The sequence below is a fragment of the Labrus bergylta genome, chromosome 20 (assembly GCF_963930695.1).
Source record: "Labrus bergylta chromosome 20, fLabBer1.1, whole genome shotgun sequence".
NCBI lineage: Eukaryota > Metazoa > Chordata > Actinopteri > Labriformes > Labridae > Labrus > Labrus bergylta.
Window position 1 is genome coordinate 14,796,596 of NC_089214.1, and position 20,486 is coordinate 14,817,081.

General features: G+C 40.6%; 1 protein-coding gene across 1 annotated transcript in view; it reads right to left on the reverse strand.

Moving 5' to 3' along the window:
• vstm2a (V-set and transmembrane domain containing 2A) overlaps positions 1–20,486 on the reverse strand; it is a 78,223-nt gene that overhangs the window by 56,713 nt on the left and 1,024 nt on the right. The window contains exon 2 of the mRNA XM_020637299.2: positions 19,607–19,773. Within this exon, the coding sequence (XP_020492955.1) occupies positions 19,607–19,773 (167 nt within the window). The remainder of the gene's footprint in view (positions 1–19,606; positions 19,774–20,486) is intronic.

A 20,486-nucleotide genomic window follows, 5' to 3' on the forward strand; every position in this document is an offset into this window, starting at 1 on the left:
GTCATTACTCCACTATATATTTACATAGGGTATCATCAGAAATTTGCACATTATACCTTTAAGGCTCACCTCTGTTTGTTTTGTTTCTCTGCTAATTTCACTTGGATTTGTCATCATCTGGACAGTAAGTCAGCCAAAGATCTCTCACAGCCTGCCTCTGCCACTGACTCAAAATGAGGGGCTGCACAAATTAACAGAGACAAGGACTGACAACAGCCAACGAAGACGAAGCCAAACACACTGCCAGACAGGAGAATGGAAATCATCCACAGATGCCTGATTATGGCAGAATAGTCCCTGACTGTGTTGCAGCAATGGTTGAATTTGACATGCCAAGTCTTACTATGCTCTCTGTAGTTACTTTAATTTATTTTGTCAAATATGTTTTAAGAGGTACATGACTGATGCAGGACAGTCCCTACTAATCCCTCCGTTAATTTCTTACTTTTTTCTTTTCATTCCAGTGAATGGGAAACCAGATGCTTTGAATAGCCTTCATACATGGAGAAGAGCAGATGCATTTCATTTGAATTTGAAAGAATAGCAGATGCATTTGTTCTGTACACCTGTGCTGCTTTGTGCAAACAGTCCATCAGCACCTTGGTGGTTGGTGAGCTTAATGCCAGCAGACAGACCGGCTTGAGTGATGAGGACTCCGCCTGAGGAAGTCACATTTCCTGCAGAGTCCATCATGTTTTTTTTTTTTTGTCACTTCACTGTCAGTAGGTTACCTTAATGAAGTGCAGCAGGTTCTGCAGCCTGCCACTGTCACTACACATGTAAGCATTTGTAGTACACAAGCATCTGCATTGAGCATTTTCTTCATTTATCTTGGGAACGTAAACCAAGTCTTGTGCACTTTTCTCCTGACATCGTTAGTTTTTCATACATTTGCATTGACAGTAATGATAGTCTCTTGGGTCTGTACAAGAATACATCTTGCATTTCTTAACGAGTATGCTTGTCAACACACCATCATGGTATGGATGCAGTCTCTAATGGAAATGTTGTTTAATTCCTCCTGCTGTGAATTTAGACATTTCACAAATTGTAACTGATTAATGCCCACGCCTAATGGGCTGATTAAGGTTCAACCTTTAAAAAAACAATGAAAGGTTGTGCAGAATGAGACAGTTTGTCCCAACACTTTTATCCTGATGTACTTTTGATTCAGATTTTGCTATTTTTTCCCCCTGCAGCTTGCCTTACTAGTCAAATTGACCCCCAAATTTGCAAGTCCACATAACTGCGGGGCCAGGGCTCTCACTTGGATTCTTAGAAAATGATTAGCTCGTAGCCAGATATTCTGCATTAGTATTTATCATTCATGCCTTTCACATTAATTAAGTCCCTATAGAGTTTTCTGGAAAACCATTGAGCTCCATGTTACATCATTATCAAGGTTTGAATAGCAACAAATGGAATGTGCCGATTGTATTAAAGGTATAATATGCGACTATCCGAGTAGATGTCTGGTAGATGTTGCACTTAAGCACCCGTCTCTCAAAAAAAAGAAAACAAAAACGCACAGCTCCCCCTACTCCCACTAACCCTCTCTCAGTGATCCAATTGAGTGCAGTCGTTTCTACAACTGATATCCATTTGGATATGCAGCCCAAAGTTGATACGATTATCTTATCTTTGGTTTGGAAGGTCCGTTGGTTCTTCTTGAATTGTACTCTTGGGAAGAAACTATGTAATAAGCATCGACCAACAGCGTTCCTGATTCTCGTGAACGAAACGTGTTGGAGACTCTGAGCTAAACTCAAACAAGCTGAAGGAAGCGCCATCACTTCCCGTGTGAACACAGAGCTCAAAACAACAACCCCACAGGGAGTTTGACTTCACTCTTTCTAGAGAGGCATTACTCACCAATATATTTAGGATTGATTTGATATCTACTATATTCATGTTTAGAATGTTGCATATTATACCATTTGAAATGAAAACTAAAGATCTGTTATATGTTAGCAACTGATTTAGTGTCTTCACTTACTGCATAATAAGTGAAATTAACTCTAAAAATGTACTCCATGTGTAATAGGCCATTGAAAATAATTCATACTGCCTGATTTTGTGGTTGTATTTACATCCGCTACCTATCAGTGCTACGGTCCAAGTGAGTGACTCGCACACAAGATGATGATTTTTCATTGATATTGATGGTGTTGGTCTTGTCTCGGTCTTGCCCTGCCTTGGTCTTGGTCTTGATCCCTAAATGTCTTGGTCTTGTCTCAGTCTCGGAGCACTCTGGTCTCGGCTGTGTCTTGGACTCGGTTAATGTCATCTTGACTATAACACTACTGTCTGCATTAACAACCTTCTGGTATTTTAGTTCACTGACGAAAAATTTAAAAAAAGATGAATATGAGAGAAATGTCCTTGAACTTATATGACCTCACAAATAGAACCCATATGTGTCTGTCCATGTCATGAAAGATACATTTGCACTGGACAGACACCTAAATAATGTATGCTTTGGTTTAGATTAAAAATGACACATGTGCTACTGACATTATTTAATATGCACGAGTGGGGAATGAATATGATCGTATTAAACGTATATCACTATAGGTCTTGATTAGAAGAAGGTTAATCAATTCTTTCTACTTGAGCTAAAACAATACAGTACTTATGAAAGATCTGGCAGTGAGCATGTCATTATCTATATAGTGAAGAGTAGGTGGATAAGGGGATTGGACACAATTACAGAAATGAATCATGATAGCCAATAAAAGTCCACTACATTAGGTCTAAGCTCCTCAGGGAAAGCATTATGGGCCATAAGTCCTGTAAGCTGAAACAAATCATCCTCCTCTCTGTCTTTGGCAATAGCCTGCTTCCATTATGATCCAAAATGAAACTCAAAGAAATACTGGCTGCCTTATAAATAGTAAAGTCATGCTGCCCTCACTTACACATGGAGTTTCATCTTTTTGTACTTTTACACACAAGTTATTCATCCAGTTATTCTTGAATTGTGCACATCGTCAGATATGGTAATATGCGACTTGATTCTGTACAGTGAGTTTATTAATTATTCATCCTAAAAACACAAACTTGGACAGAAGTCAAAGCATGCTTAATAAAAAGTAACTCTTTTCTTTGAATTATTTTGTTTAGTCTCGAATTGCCTTTGCTGACATTAACATGAGTATCACTCAAGAGAGTAACAACGATTTCAAATGAGTATCTTCAAGTTTTTAATCAACCATTATGAAACATTAACTCTGTGAGGGGTATAAAATACAGTGTACTTGGCATGAAGAAAACACATGCTAGGTTAGCATGCACATGCACATGTTAGGCATGTTTCCCTTTTCTTTGAATTAATGTCAGTAAACAGGACAGTGAGAGATGTAGTTATAAAGGTCATTCAGACAATGATTTTATGTTTATCAAAATGTATAAATATCGGTGAATCTGTATATTAGGATGTTGTTCTTTTGCAGAATGTCTGTGCAATGGATGGCTATTTCTTTATTTTCTGCATGAACTTTAATTCTACTAAAGGAGCCGGTCTTGCTGTTTGTCTTTGTTACATTCTTTTGTGTATTAGTAAGTATGACTGGGTGTGTGGGACCCCAGGAAGAATAGCCGATGCGTATGCTGGTGCTAATGGGGATCCTAATGAGGAAAGAAAGAAAGAAATATGAGGAAGACAGAGGATGAAATGTAGCCATGGTGGTTGACTGATAATGCTAATATGCCGTGTAAAATGAACAAAAAAGCAGTTTGGAAATATCTTCTTTTTTGTGTGGTTAAAAAACATGTTGCAATTATTTTTAACTGCAAATGCTGTGATTAAATGATTTTGGATGATTAGCACTACACACAGAAAGCATGATTTTATTACATTCATGAAACATTTCAAATATCAGCAGATCTACAGCTTAAAGTGCCCTTTGTAAACAACATATTGAGATTCATTTAAATCAACTGTATTGATGATACCAATCAATCAATCAATCTTTATTTGTATAGTCCCAATTCATAACAAATGTTATCTCGAGACACTTTACAAAAAGCAGGTAGAAGACCTTACTCTTTGTTATGTTACAAAGACCCAATGTTAATCCATCATGAGCACTAAACAACATTGAGCTAAGTTACAGTGGCAAAAAAAAACACGTCCTTTTTAGAGGCACAAATCTTGGACAAAACCAGGCTCGTGATGAGCAGCCATCTGCAGAAACTGGGTCGGGCTTGAAAAATGTAGGAAGAAGGATAGGGACAAACAGTGGTGGTGGTGGTGGGTGGGGCGTACAGACAGGTTGTCCACCAAACGTCCTTGTATCTGCCACTAACATGGGTGCCTGTGGCTCAGTTGGTAGAGTCGTCATCTCTCAACCGGAAGGTTGGGGGTTTGATCCCCAGCTCCTGCAGCAACATGTCCAATATGTCCTTGGGCAAGACACCTAACCCTGAGTTGCTCCCGCTTGAAACAAGACCCAATCTCCAACTCCATGCAGCTGTGCTATAACAGTTCTTGGTATTAATTCTAAGCATTAGTTTATCCCATTGAAAGTGAAACCAAAGTAAAAAATAAAGCACATATATAGAATATATATGTGATTTCACAAACCAATTAGGTGTCATAATAACAGACTCAAACATGTTGAATGTAGTTACTAACTAGTGTGTTGAAGGCATTTCTTACACTTTACTGAAACCCTACCTTCCTCCGCTTAATGTCACACTGGCAGCAGCCGCGGTTGAAAATATTTTGTGCTGTATTTGCATTTTTTGTGTCCACAAAATGTGAACAAATGGGGGACTTGACATTTACATTTTCCACAGCACTTACAAGTGGTCAGAAAATTCAAACAGCACGAAGAAAAAGAAAAAACATCATATATTTAAACAACTCTATGGGGCGCTGGTTGCGCAGTGGTTAGTGCACATGCCCCATGTTTGGAGACTGTAGTCCTCTAAGCAGGTGGCCCAGGTTCAAATCCCACCAGTGGCTCCTGATTTCCAACTCTATCCACTATCCTTTCCCTACATAAAAGGCAAAAAAAAGCCCAAAAATAAACAACTTTGTTGTCTGTACTGTTTAGGGTCTTCTATGTACTTTTTAAAAAATCTTCCAGAAAGAGACCAATTTCCCATCCATTTAGGATCATGATAATAACCTAATACTATAACATGCTCAATGTTTTTTTTTTTCTCAGCATTGTACCATAATTGCATTGCGATCAACCATTTAATTAAATTAAAACTTCTAACAATACATTAAAGTAGTTTGGACGTCTCATTGCAGTTTACCAATTACATACTGCTTCTTTAAATAGCTTTTTACAACTGTTAAACAAACTGTGGAACAAAATACAAACAGCCAAATAGAAAATAATCATTTGCATTAACTAAAGAAACAACTAATAAAAGGCAAACATTTAGTGATTAGGAGCATAATGTACTGTTAGGATTAATGTGCTGTTAATGAGATCTCTGGGCGAACACAATACAGCTACAGGATTTGTTGGAACTGATACCATGAAGATGAAGAAGCGCCTTTGGTAGAAAATCTTCTTTTTTTGGAGGGGGCGGTATAGTATAGATCGGACAGTGGATGGAACCGGAAATCAGAGACTGAGAGAGTGGGGAATGACATGTGTGAAATGAGCCACAGGTCAGATTTGAACCTGTGCGGCCCGTTTCAAGGACTAAAGCTTCTGTACATGGGGTGCGCTTCCTAACCACTCGTCCACTAGAGCCCCTGATCAAAGCCTTTCTAAGTTCACAATGAATGCTATGTAAACTGATGGATTCTTGAAAATACAGAAAAAAAGGCTCCCTCTAGTGAATTGTCTTCAATGAGTGCATTATTTGGAGTACACACAGACTGTAGAAAGATGATGTGAGTACTAAATGTATCAGTCTGTGCTGGTTTTTTTTGTCCTACTTCAAAATAACAGTGTCATGATTCACCATACGTTATAACACACAGTTAATATTGTACACAGTTGGCTATTGATAAAGCAGGGGATCAGGTTCATGTTTGACATAATAACAATTATTAAATGACATACAGCTTACTGACACCTTCATGTTTTGTAGACTGCAAACGCAATCTTAAAAAGTATGACACAAATATGGCAGTGGCATATTTCTTATGGCTCATTGTTATGCCCCACTATATGGTGGTGCTACCCACAAATTGACCTAATGAAGTGCCATAAAAAAAATTAACACAGACAGAAAAAATAACTTAATGGTTAACAAAAGCCAGCAATGAAGTAAATCAACAAGGAATACCAAACAATCCCCAACTGGGAGACACAACAGTCCCAACCTCCAAAAGCCTCTCTCCATCAGAGGCCAGCACTGCAGCTTTGAAGCAGTGAGGCCGGGTGCACCTCGTTAAGTAATCAGTAGGTTCACCTGGGCAGAGCTGACGACAACAGGAGGGGAGAAGGGACAAACAGCACTCATTATGCCAATATTGGAAGCTAACTTTAATCAAAAAATTCCTTCCTGTTAAACGCACTGTAAGTAAATTCCGCTGCCAAGGGGCTCTCATTTCAAACGATAAGAAAAGATGACATCAAGGCTGCGCATTTAAAAGATGCAATCATGTTTCAACACGAGCAAACCTTTAGTTAATCATGCCTTAGATGCCTTATTTGTATTCCTGTGTGTAATAAATAAAGAAATAACTCTTTTTAGTAAGAAATGAATCATCCAATATCAACTAATCAGCCTTGTGTGGCTAATTTGTTGTAGTTAAATTCATATTAAATAGTCAAATATTGTGTATAAGTATTATCAAAAAGTTATGATACCCATGTCAAAACACTGTTTTGTCTAGAAAAAGTCAGTGCAAGAAAGTTACAAAACACTGCAATCAACTGAGATTGGCAAACATGCAATCCAAAAATCTGCGTCAGACAGCAATGAACAGAGTGACAAGGCAAGCAAAGGGCTGCAACATGGCGAGGCCTCCAACAATAGAAGAGTATTCCAACAGAGCTGACATCAAAGGCATCATCTGTAGGCATTTGGAGGAGCCTCTGATTCAATTTGAAAAGTACTTCTCTCAGTCTGACAACTGCTTTTGTGACGCCAAATGGATTCAGTTTCCTTTTTGGTGACAGTGTAACAGAGGGGTCACAAAGAACAGTGACAGCAAAGGATCGTCTGATTGAATTATCTGCAGCGACTGTTGGAAAAAAAAAAAAAAGGCGGACATGATATTCAGCCTTCGTCTCCGTCCAGCGGTGGAATCGTCTGCACGGTCGTTACCAGCATCGATATCAAAAGCAATAAAGCGGCTTTGCTGTTTACGACCGTGGATCTGTGACACTGAACCCTCCACCCCTTCAGTGCAAGGAGCATTAATACAATTGAAGAAGAAAAGGAATGTGTGCAGTTGAGGATGTGGAGATTTCCCACTGGCAGGAGAGAAAAAGTATTTTAATTTTCTTTCTTTTTTTCCTGAGGATCGGTTGCTTCCGAAAACAAGGCTGAATTACTGGTTATAAACCATTGCCGTCTGTAAAAGTGAAGTGCTATTATTTTGAAGGAATGCAAGCATCTCATCATGCAGCAGTAGCAGGTCGTATTTTCAAAGTAATCCTTACTGCCATATCAGCAATAAAATATATGAAATACATTCGCGCATTCACATCTACATGGGAAAAAAAAAGTGTCAGTGTATATAAGCTTATTTCCGCAGTGTTAAAGCCACAGTCAACCTTAACACCTCCATCATTACGCTTGTATTATAATCTGCCTCTGCTATCAAACAGCAAGCATAAATCTTCTCCCTAATCCATGTTTAATTTCCTGTCCCACTGTGATGTATATAAGCCCTTTTTCTGCCACCGCCGGTCATTATCTGCTGCTGATTGAAGCACCAAAAGGAATATGGCGGATTATGGAAAAGGCTGTTGGTGAATGTGCAGGCTGCAGGAGATGTATAGACACGTGAAAGCTGCAATGATTGATGGTGGTTACAAAGACTGTAGAGGTTTTTGCAGAATCAATACTGCGTGTGGAAACCCATTCGTTTAAAAAGAAGGTGAGTGGTTAAGACTTTGTGTGTTTGAAGTGCTTGACATTCTCAGCCAATGCTAATGGCCATATCAGTTGCTGTTGTAATTTATTGACTCGTTTCCACCTGTACTTACAAAAGTGTTCACATTTGATGCTGCTGCTGTCTTAGGGATCAAGACAGGAGCCTATCTCTGTGTGGAGTCTGCATGTTCTCCCTGTGCATGTGTGGGTTCTCTCCAGGTACTCATGCTTCTTCCCACAGTCCAAAGACATGCTCATTAGGTTAACCAGCTGGGGATTGAACCCTCGACCTTCAGGTTGAGAGACTATGACTCAACAAACTGAGCCACAGCATGTGAGTATTTTTCTCCCACAGTCCAAAAACATGCTCGTTAGGTTAACTGGTGACTTTAAATTGCCCGTAGGTGTGAATGTGAGTGTGGCTGGTTGTCTGTCTCTATATGTAAGCCCTTTGATTGATTGGTGAACAGTCCAGGGTGTAACCCCCCCCGTGTCTCACCCAATGACAGCTAGGATCGGCTCCAGCCAAGTATGGAGATTAAAAAAAATATATATATATGAGGTTTTGGCCTCATCTTGTGACTGCTGAGCACCAACTAGCTGTCAGGAACAACAGGAAACAAGCTCTTAAGCATACTGGAGACAAGAACTCAGGTAGGTAGACGTATGAACCGAGAACAAGAGAGAAAGGTACACTTAAAACTGAAAAGACACTCGGGTAATCAGACACAGGTGAGACTAACGACACAGGTGAAGACAATCAGGGCAATCAGAAATGGAGAGAAACCAGAAAAAGGGAGGAAGTATGACAAGACCAGAAACACTCCACAATAAAACAGGAAACCACAGCTAAGCAGCAGCAACAAGTAGCAAAATAACATAACAAGAGTAAATCCTGACAACTGGAGTGTTTAGCTGCTCAAAGTAGACAAATACGAATAGTTTAAAAAATTAGTGGGGACCAAAAACAGAGCTAGAAGAGGGGGGGCTGTCAAACGCTGTCAAACAATGTTTCCATTTGTTTGTTGGACATATATGTTAAGGAGTTTAAAGATAAATCAAAAGGGCTGCAAAAAAGAAGAAGTTGAATTGGATATTAGGAAAGGATAAAGACCTCTTAAAGCCTTTAACACGTCTGCAGATACATTGACGTAAATCAGGCTTGGGGTCGGCTTCTATTTAGCTCAAATCGATGTTTGTGTCCCTTTTCATGTTTACTGATTCAACGAGAATCCATCCACTTGGTTTCATAGTGATCAGTCAGCATTCTGTCTGCTACTTTGCAAGTCCAATGAGATGAACTGCAGGTGCCAAACAAAGTTGCGCAAGTCAATCCCATTAGTGTGAGCTCTTATTTTCCGAGGCTTTTGGAGACACAGCATGTCTCTCTACCCAATACTCCATCTTTTCCCTTTCCTTTAGCCCAGTTTTGCTAAAATGTCTCTGTTATTTGCACCAATCAGAACAACTGCTCTTAGCTTCCATGGCGTCTAACTCAAAACTAAAATGTTCCTTGGAGTGACACTGGTAGTCTAAAAAAAAGACCTCTAGGTTTATGAAATTTTAAGCAAATTATTGAGTCTTGTGAGTTCAATTTAAGGAACACTGCCAAACAGAATTCCCCGTCCGCCTTTGTACTTGTAAGATAGACAGAGTTAGATTCAATCTTGGCATCGAGAAAAGTAACATGATATGATAACAGTGGGAGATTTCTTTTTGACCAGAGGGTGGATTATGTTTGGGCGCAGAGTGCACACAGTGTGCTGTTTGGAGGCTGATCAGAGGGAGCTGGATGAAAACAGCAGAAGGTTAAGAACAGTGCAATGTGAGTTAAACTGTAGCATCTCTTATTGGCAGATTTAAATGGGTCAATAAATTGGAATGAAAACAAATAACTATGGAAACAAACATCCTTCTGAGAACAAGAACACTGCAGTCGCACCATTAAACCAATTATTCTCATTTCTTTCCAAGACATTTCAATCTCTGCGGGTTTTATACGACAGTGTTACGGTACAATGTTGTCTTCAGATCCAAATGATAGAATGAGTCACTCAGCTAACTAGCTACTTTTCACTGTCGTTTGCTCATTGCTGGATGGCTGGCTTCTATGAAACATCAGGTCCCTGCTTAGTTAGTCCACTGTGTTCATGTCTGGCCAGCATACAGATCTAAGTAGATCCACATGGGACAGTAAATGAGGATTTATTTTGCATGCATGTATGAATCTCTTCCAGATTTTCCCCCAGAGGCATCCTGTATCCTTATTACATCACATTTCCCATATGTTTTCTTCCATCTGCCCGTCCCTTCATCTCTCCCTCCATCATCTCATTTTCCTCCACAGCACATGAACGCGGACACAACATGGCTGAAGCCGTCCCCGGATCCAACAACAGAGCTGCTTAAAGTTCCACATCAGGGTTCCCTCACCTTGTTCACCCAAACATGATGTTTCACTTATTCCTCCAACCATTTTGCAGACCGGAGAGCGTAGCAAACACGAGGCAGACGAAGGCGTGTCATGATACCATAAAAGCAAGACCAAATTAAAAATATGTGAATCCATTATGCAAAATAAAAATCCTTCAAAGAGAGAAAAAAAAAAATCTCTCTGACCTTCACGTGTTCAAATGTATTAAGTCAGTCAAATGCGTCCTTCCAACGCTTTGATTTTCAAAGAAGAGAAAAGCAGACGGGCATGTGAATAAGATTGCCGGAGCTCCGTCCATCATTCTCACTGACAACAGACCAGTCAATCATAGCCTATAACACTTAATCCATTATCATCATGATAAAATAAATGCCCTCTAACTAGAAAACTTGGTACAACCGTTCTCCCTTCTTGACAATATCCCATTATTCATCCTACTCTAAGACAAAAATTAGCTTTTAACATTTTAGATATCCTTGAAGCCAAATATTATACTATTGAATGCATTATTATCTTTTCTTTTCCTTAAGTCTACAGGTAAAAAAGAAATGCCTGAGCATACAAAGTCTGATGCACAGTATCTATTTTCTCTGTGCCATACAGCTCCGTTGGTGTCCAAAAACGTCTGAAATGTACACACACGCTGTCGTTCATCTTCACTCCCACATCTGCTGTCCTGCTGGCCCAAATTCTCACTGATTCACCTGATATGTATTAATCCACCAGTGAAAATAGTCCCCTTAAGAGCTGAACTGTTTCGTCCCCTTTGATACTTCTCGATTATTATGCATGCTCACCAAAAGGGTTAAGTAGAGGTATAGAAAGCAAATTAGGGTCCCAACTGAATTCAAACCATAAACACCCACATCCTTATCTGCCTTTTAAAACCTGAGCCTGACATTTTAGAGGCCATTTACGACATAATTCTAAACGGCTCCTGATGATTCAAAAACGTTGTATCCACGCAGCACAGGCCGGTTTCATCCTCTGAGCTGCATGATATGTAGACATTATGACTTGTTTAACAGGATGGACTCAGTCCACCAGTGGTTGCCATGGTTGCTTCTTCTTCTTTCTGCTTGGCAGATTTGCAACTATGTGCATGCCGCCACCTGCTGAATTGGACTGTGCACATACGGAAGTGTACCTGGGTACAGAGCAATGTTACTGAATGTTAACGCAGACCAGCGGGGGAGAGGGGGGGAGGGGAGGGGGGGGAGCAATCATGCTCAGGCATGGTACGAACAAATCGTGCCTAATTTGAAAACGCCCTAAAGGATTTATTTCACATATACATCTCCCTTTCCATGCCCGTTATCTTCTTTCAGTGAAAAAAAAATAAAGAAACATGTGAATAACTCTCAACAATGATTTTGAGGTCAAAAATAGAAATGGTGTGATTTCTGCTTTGTTACATTTTTCTTGTTTCTTTGTTGGAATGATTGAGCTTCAGGCTTGAACTTACAACTTCGGTGTTTGGTCTTTTTGTGCAATCTGCAGAGTGCAAAGTGACTCAAGAATCTTCAAAATGTAGGAAGAACAAGATGGAAACCTATCCATTTTCTCAATGGTTTGACATTTTCAGTGATCTTTTGTTGTCATGAAATTTTCTTTTTTCTTTTTTTTTTCGAGAACAGGTTGGCGAGAAGAGAACACTTGAAACAAGTCTGTAGATGTTATGTCTACCATAAAAGAGCACATCAGAGGATCTGCTGGAGTAAGAATGTGACACTGTTGCAGTTCAGCAGTGTTTCAGCAGCACAGTGCAGTCACGGAGCAGCTTTTAGTGAATTCAAAGGAAGCCTCGCTTTGAGACTGATGACTGTAGCCTGACAGCGAGCCGTCTGCAGTCCACTAGTGGAAAATGAAAGCAGCAGGCTCCCTCGTGTGTCTGTGCATTGCCACACTCAAACAGCAACCTCCCGCGGAGAACTCGTATTCACCGCAAACCATTTGGAAGCCATTACAATCATTACGGGCGTGTGTGTTCACAGGCGGGCGTCGGGGCTGATGAAAGCGGTTATCGGGACTAGGCTGCATCGTATTGACTGGCGCTGCAGTTATCGCAGTGAGAGTGTTGTAGGAGGCTACACAGGGCTGCAGTCAGGCAGTGATGGAGGGGCGGAGAGGCAAGACAGTAAGGTCACTCAGAGAGCATGGTGGCCTATGGATTTTATGCTTCCTTGCTGTTACACCCACTGGATTTATAAACTCACTTGTTAAGAGAGGTAAAGCTCGCTGTGGCTCAGGTGCATTTTTTGGTCAAAGTGCGCTGGTGGATGTTTTATGTAACTGTCATTTGTATTCCCTGTTTTCCTAGCTGCCAGGGCCTGACAAAGGGCAAGCCTTGCATCATGTCCACTTACCTTTTAAAAAAAAAAAAAAAAAAGAAGATCCCTCTAACTTTTAGAGACACATCATCATCCTTTTTAACATATCCCAGGGCAGGTAAATCCAGGTTGGAATCCACCCGCAGTCCAACTTTTCTAGCACTCCAGGCGGTATTTGAGGAATGAAAATGCAGTATGAATTTTTAAACAACACACATCTGCGTCGAGTCTCGAGCATCATCTCTTGATTCTCTCTGCCTTCGCTTGATCCACCTTTTGGAGTTTATACAAACAGAGGCTTTTCTGGTATTCAAGATATGCAAAGATGTTTTCATCCCTCGCAGAAAATTGATTCTTAGCTGTTTTGAGTTTGTCTGTGTATCCCAAACGTGAGTAGGGATATAAATACGCCACTGCACACTTGGCGAGCACTGGCAGAAGAGTTACCTTCATAGATCAAACTCTGCTTTTCTCCTTTTTTTTCCCCCCCATATATCCAAACATAATCCCACACTAAATAGAATTACCAGCGGACGAGGTTGTAAAGATCCACTCAATAAATTGATCTTATGGCAAACAATAGCGCTGGGATTAGCTGGATAAAAAGAGAGATCAAATCCAGAGAAGAATCGAATCCACCTCTTCAGAATAAGAGGGATTTAGGGTTGGAAACCAAGAGGGGAATTCGCTAATGCAGTTTTAAATTGAAATTCATGGAAATGAGGCTTTTTATGTCCACTGTGTGCGACATGGCCTACAGCTATTACCTTTACCCAGGAGCCTCTGTTCTGTTCCTTCTATGCTTTTTGATTCTAGGATGGAGGTCAAAGCAGCAAAGCAGAAATCCACAGCCGCAGGGTGTACATATTTAGTGTTTCTGTATTTATTTTCTCCACCGTGTTTCCCACCCCTGACTTTTATGTACGACATTATGTAGCTACAGATGTGACGATGGAGGCTGAGATGAAGCCGGCGATAACCTGACTGCATGCCTTTGATCTGGATGTTATGGATTTCAAAAAAGTAATTGATTTTGTATTGAAGGAAGTGGATTATGTAATAACCATGAATGATCATTTCACTACAGAGGAAATATTTCATAATGATGCATGTTTTATTTGGCCATGCATGACATGGAGCTCAGCGAAGGTTATATTCTCTCACACATTTCTTCAATTTCTTCATTCAATTTAGCCCCTCCCTCTCTACCACTCCACTTGATTTACTCTTTTTAGTGATAACCCAACCAGATTCTGCCACAACCTCTCCCAACCAATCAACCTGCTGCTGTCAAATTTTAAAATCTGTTCTCTCTCTTCCACGGTCAGTTTGTCATTTTCAGTGCGATCACTGCAACCCTCCTCCGCCCCAGTCACCTCCATTCCAGCTCGGCAGAGTTCAGATACAGCCTCAGAAACCCACTCCTCATCACATCCTGCATTCTTCTATCACCACCACAACCAGTGTCTGGACTTCATGGGGAAGTATCCCATCCTGCTGTTGGCCTCACTACCCCTCTGAGTGCATGAAGTCATCATGACGGAGTCTAATCGCCAAAGACATTACGTATTTATCTTTTCCTAAACTTTTGAAAAAAAAAGGAAACTCTTTATTGAATCCCTCCTGATTTAAATATTTACCTGTTGGAGAACGCATGTGCACCCTGATCTTCAATGCCTGCTCAGCCACTAAATCAATACACTGAAACTGATAAAGTACAAAATTACAACAAAATTTACTCATTACTCTCTGCATATAAATCCTCCCTCTACTATTTCCTTTCTTATTCACAAAGAAAAGGAAATTCCACGTCGAGGAGGCTCAGCTGCAAAGAACAGAACCAGGCTCTAAATACAGAGCACTACGTTAGCACTTCCTTCATTGATTTTATTATTTTACCACATATTTGCAGGCAGCCATTGAGATTCCTTAAATGAACAAATGTGTGACTGAGAGATCAACAAAGGCAAAAACTTGGAAATTACTTCAAGCAAAACTGCGTGTGTCATAGGGATGAGCATGTATTCTCCAAGCGGCAACCTTCCGGATCTTTCTAAATGAAGCCAATGCGGAAGTGCAACATCCTGCAGTTCCTCGAGTGTCTGCTTGAGACTGGCTCCAGGAACCCCAGAAGTCACATAAACACCACAGCCAAAAAAAAAGCCAGTTTTTACAGTAGAAATTAACATGTTAACAACCTGGGACAAAAAACAAAATAGGTCTGATTCGTTATTGTCATCATGGGGACACACTGCGCGGGGGTGATTTTTTTTTTAAAACGGCTCTGATGGATTTTACGATGGAAACTTGTTATCAAATGGTTATTTACGCAGCTGTTATGATTGACAGGGGGGGCACGATGTAACGGTTTGTCAGAGGGCTTAAAACCCGCCTCAGCTCCATTTATACTCTATGGTTTTTAATTTGAAAATAAATACACTCAGAAAGAAAGGGAATGAAGAGCCATTATAAGACTAGTAAAAGGACTTCACGGGGTACAAAGATACAGCAACAGACACCAGTCGAATGGAAGCAAATAGTCAAAAGCAACAGTTATGAAATGCAAGAGTTTGGGGGCATGTTTTAGTGCATATGTACCTACCATAGAGAAGAAGTGGACTAAACTGGATCTGCAGGGACATTTCTGGGAAACAGAAAGCTAACAACACGTCTAAGTATAGGCCTCATTCATTTCATAACTGTTTTCTTAGACAGTTGATTTTCAGAATGAAGCCTGTATTTTAAAGTTAAATTGTCTCTCCAAATAAAATTATAGAGCAAAAAATGTGTATTCTTTAAGGGGCTACCTTTTGCCCTCTGTTGATTAAACCTCTCAATAACAAAACTACACCCGGAGCATGCAACAGAAAACCAAACAACAGCACATAATCAGATGTAATCAGGCCCTGCTCTGCCTCGTTTACTAGTCGAGAACCCGCTGCCAAAAATGCTACACAGAGTGATGACCCGTTGCAGTCGCAGCAATCTGCTTATGTTTCTCTAACAGCAAATGTTTAGCCCACACTCGGCCGCCGCCGCTCTCCTCCCCGTCTGCGTATCTTTACTCTTTGACTTGAATCAACAGCATCACAAGAGCAGCGAATCCCGTCAGCAGCATGAATCCTCTTTGTCATGGAGGTGTGAATATTTTGTTTCCGTCTCTCTCTGTTTGTAATAATTATGAACTGGCAGCATGTCATTTATAATCTGAGAGGAGGATCATTTACCACTTGTTGTAGAAACTGGAGCCAAACAGCTTTCACTGTTCATATGCTCAGTTCTCTTATCTGTGTCCAGTGCAAGCTCATTTATATAAAATGAGCACAAATCTTACAAGGTTAACATAGTTATCATTTTGTTCCTATAAGCCCCGACGTTATTATGCCATTTTCATACGTATATTTCTTGCATCAGTAGCAAACTCTTATCTATTTTTATCTTAGAAAATTCAAAGTTTTCTTCTTCCCTTTCCTTCTGCTGCTGCTGCTGCAAAAAAAACGTACTGAATATACATGACTACGACTGTTAAGATAAGATAAGATAAGATAATCCTTTATTTATCCCACAACGGGGAAATTTACATTGTTACAGCGGCAAAGAGCTAAGATTGCAAACAAAAATTGAACACAGTACAATTTAAAGAAAAAAAGAAAAATGTAAAATGTACAAAAAATGTGATATGTCTGCTAAAAAGTTCTGCACCATTTTTCATACCCAACTTGCTTCCATCCTCAGTCATCAAATACTAAAGCTCTGACATAACACACATGGTGGATTCTTTTAACATCTGTTTTAAGTTCTGTTTTTTTTCCATTTCTAACATTTGGTCAATGTGAAACTGTCTGTCTGGTTTATGTTCAATAACTGCTTGCTTTAGTTTAGGAAATACATTTCAATGCACGGTATGACTTCCAACCAATGGCATGTTCGTGCAAACAAGCGTGAGCATGTGTTTTGGGGCAAGGCAGAAGGCCCAATAAATGTATATTTACAACAGGGCTCAGTACAAGTATGTTACATGGCTGGTTAAAACAACCACTCAAGGTTTCCTTTTTATTTCACATTGGACACACACACTCTGCTGCCCTGCATTGTAAACATAAAATAATGTATGACTTTTTGACCTTAGCTGTAAGTTAGAAGATATTAAAACAGCCAGTAATTGAGATAGACATTTTCTCACGCACGAATTAACAGCGTGCCTCTAAGAGTACCTTTTATTCTCATATGTAACGACAAAGAGGCCGCTGATGGACGAGCGGTAAGGCAGCACTGCATGTTTGGAGGCCGCCATCCTCCAAGTGAGTGGCCCTGGTTCAAGTGAAACCTGCGGCTCCTTTTTCACAAAGGAGCCGCACTCATCAAATGTTGCATCACATGAAACGCTTTCTGTCTCTCCAGCGTTGCTCACATGTTTGGTTTGTCACTCTGTTCATGTTTAAATATGTATATGTTCATGGCTAATGGCTACTGTAAACACCAATCAAAAATCTGTGAGAAGAACCTTTCCAGCTTGCTGGTTTCACCTGTAGATGTGCAGAAGTGAATTGCACCCTGCAAGCTTTTTCATTTTTAACGCTTCTATACATACATGGGATCAATGCCTCATCTACTGGGTCTTTTTCAAGTGTTTTCAAGCCCACTTGTGAGATCAATAGTGCATATGAAGGTGAACTTTTTGGAAAGAAAAACTGAGTAGACATTAATGTAATGGGTGTATCTATTTTCTCACTATCAACAAGGTCGTTTTTTTATACTGATGGCCGATTTCTACTCAATTTAATACTTTAGGGAGTTAAAAGAAAAGACAAAAAACCCATAGGATGTTAAGTGAAGGTGTGGGGGGGGGGGTAGATGCCCTTAATCTCGCCTCTATTATTTATGATTTTTTTTTTTATGAAGTGTTGATACAGCATCAACAAATATAAAGGTTTATTTTTGTGTTGCTGTTATTCTTTTTTGCACGACTGTAAACCCTTTAAATAAAATCTTCACATAACACAAAGGTTGAATAAGAATGTTTCTAGCTGCTGTTACACTGTGCCTTTCTATTTTTTTTTTTCTTCTTCTTTTTTAAAGTTGGGGACTGATCCTGGGTCGTTGTAAAGTTGAGAACAGATCCTGGGTCGTTAAGAGTTGAACATAAAGTATCCACCAACCTCTCCACCTGACGCATACTCTGTACCTTCTGCTGCACTATTTCAGTGTGAAAGCGCTGTCTGTTTCCTCTGCGTTCCTCTTTTCATGCCACCCCCTTTTCAAAGATCCAACAACTCTTTTCACTTCTCATGCATGCCGCTCATATTTGCATACATATTTGCATCCTAAGACATGGAGCTCATTTCCTCTGAATTTTCAGGAGACCAGCTGCTTCCCAAGCAAGCATCTCTCTCACACAGCCTTGACTCTGTTCCCATTCAAACCGCAACACTGCAGGACAAACACACACACACACACACACACATACACACACACACACACACACACACACACACACACACACACACACACACACACACACACACACACACACACACACACACACAGCGGCTTTCATTTCAAACAGCCCTCCCTGATAAGAAATGTGGCTAACAATGTGATGTCTGCATCAATAGGCCACTTCAGCCCCAACATCCAAAGAGTCACATGGGATCAAACCCACATCAAAGCCTGGCCGACGCCACTATGAGAGCCCGGCAACAATGGAACAATAATTAAAGCCACATGGATATCCAGCCACCCCCTGTCACACACATATCTCCCTTCCTCTTTGTCACAGAAATAGAAAGAGCACCGTTTGATGTCTGTTATGACAATACACCGAACCCGTTCAAATCTTCACATGCAGCTACCTGCCATAGAATATGTAAGCACGTCATTTTCTATCCATTTCAATGAGGTAAACACACTGCGACGCGCTCATCCGCTAAGAAGCCAATCATTATTTGGGGTGAGGGAAGCTGTCATAAGCAGACGTAATGGAAGAGCGATACATAACAAAATGCCAACACGCCTCCGACGTACTGTTTAATGAGGCACTACACAAGAATATACTCCAGCTCTATTGATTCAGCCACTTCTTATCCATTCATCAATAATCAGGCTCATTTACTTCATTTTTTATGTAATTAATATCCACAATGAGTTTTTTTTTTTTGGACCCAAGACTAGTCCTTAATTAATGTTCTTATTTTTTTATTTTTTATTTTTGATGGGGCTGCTGCCAGCTTAGTGTATTAGGAACTATTTTAACTGTTTGAGCAGAGGAAGGAAAACTAAAGCAAATATGAGAGAAATAACAGAATTTGGCAATCCAAATTATTGGGTAATCAATGAAGATTCTCAGCCTTCAAAAATGTTTTATGAAATGGGTCTGCCTCGAAGTGGAAAAATATCGTCAAGTGTTGTCCATTCATTTGAGGGGAATAAATGTGGAAGGGGATACAAGTTAGAGGAGGGGAATAGATGAATACGATGAAAAAGCAACTAACTGCCCACTCAAGAAGCAGTTTGAGGTATTTGAAGGTCGCTGCATATTGATCCTCGTATATTGAAATACGTCAAGAAAAAGTTTACCACAAGTGCATGGCACCATGTCGAGAACTGTTGCACAAGCTTGACACGGCAAGAGGAACAGCTTGTGCGTAAAAGCGCGCATACCTGTTGGTTAGCCTTTTTTCCCCATTTTTTTCCCATGCCCCAGTGCATGTGCTTAAACATAACGCACACAGCTCTTGGTGTGTGTGTGTGTGTGTGTGTGTGTGTGTGTGTGTGTGGGAGGGGGGGGGGGAGGAGGAGGAGGAGAAGAAGAGATTCATTGTACCTCTTCGGCATCCACGTCTTCCTCGCTGTCAGTGGGTTCCGGCGCTTTCACGAACCACCACTGGATCTCCAAATACACTGACGCGGTTCCGCTCTGGAACGCGCACGCCATTTCTATGTTTTGTCCCTCTTTAACCGTCATGTTGGAGGGCAGATCCGTGAAACGACCTGCAGATGAGAGAAGGAAAGGGGGGGGGAAGCAAGGAACGAAATGAAAGGGGGTATGGTGGTGACAGTTGCCTGATTTCTGCACGCAAAGACATGTATTAATCACTTAAATGGCGTGCTTGTGGCGGCTGCGCGGTCATAGCAGCTGGGTTATTGAAAGCAGGCGCTTGATAAAGGTGCGTTCTTGTTTTAATTGAAGGAGATGGCGGGGGCTCCCCCCTTCTCCTGTCACACACTGACGCGTCTTCATCGGGAATTTACATAACGCACAGTCGCAACATTAGTATGATAAATCAGAAATTCCGTTGCGAGCAACTTGGGGTTTCATGGGAGTTGTTCACCTTTTACCTAAATGTATTGTTCGTGTCCTGTTGTGGCCGTTGTCGTTGTCGTGCTCTTTGCGACCACGGTAATATACGAAATAAACTCTACTGACTTAAAATTATAGTCAAATGCAGAAACAGAAAGCACACATGGGGGGAAAACCACGAGAAATAATAAATGAGTTTGGCCACGGGGAGGCTAAAAAAGGGAATATAGCCTAAAGGAGAGACTGGTGGCGACGATTAAAAAAAAAAGAACAGTGTGGATATCCGTGCGTGCAAACTTTAATGCCAAACCACCAGTGCAACCCTGCATAAGAAACTATAACCGAGCATACAGACTATTTAAAGATGTGTTCGCGTTCATCGGGGGATTGCAGCTATAAGTAG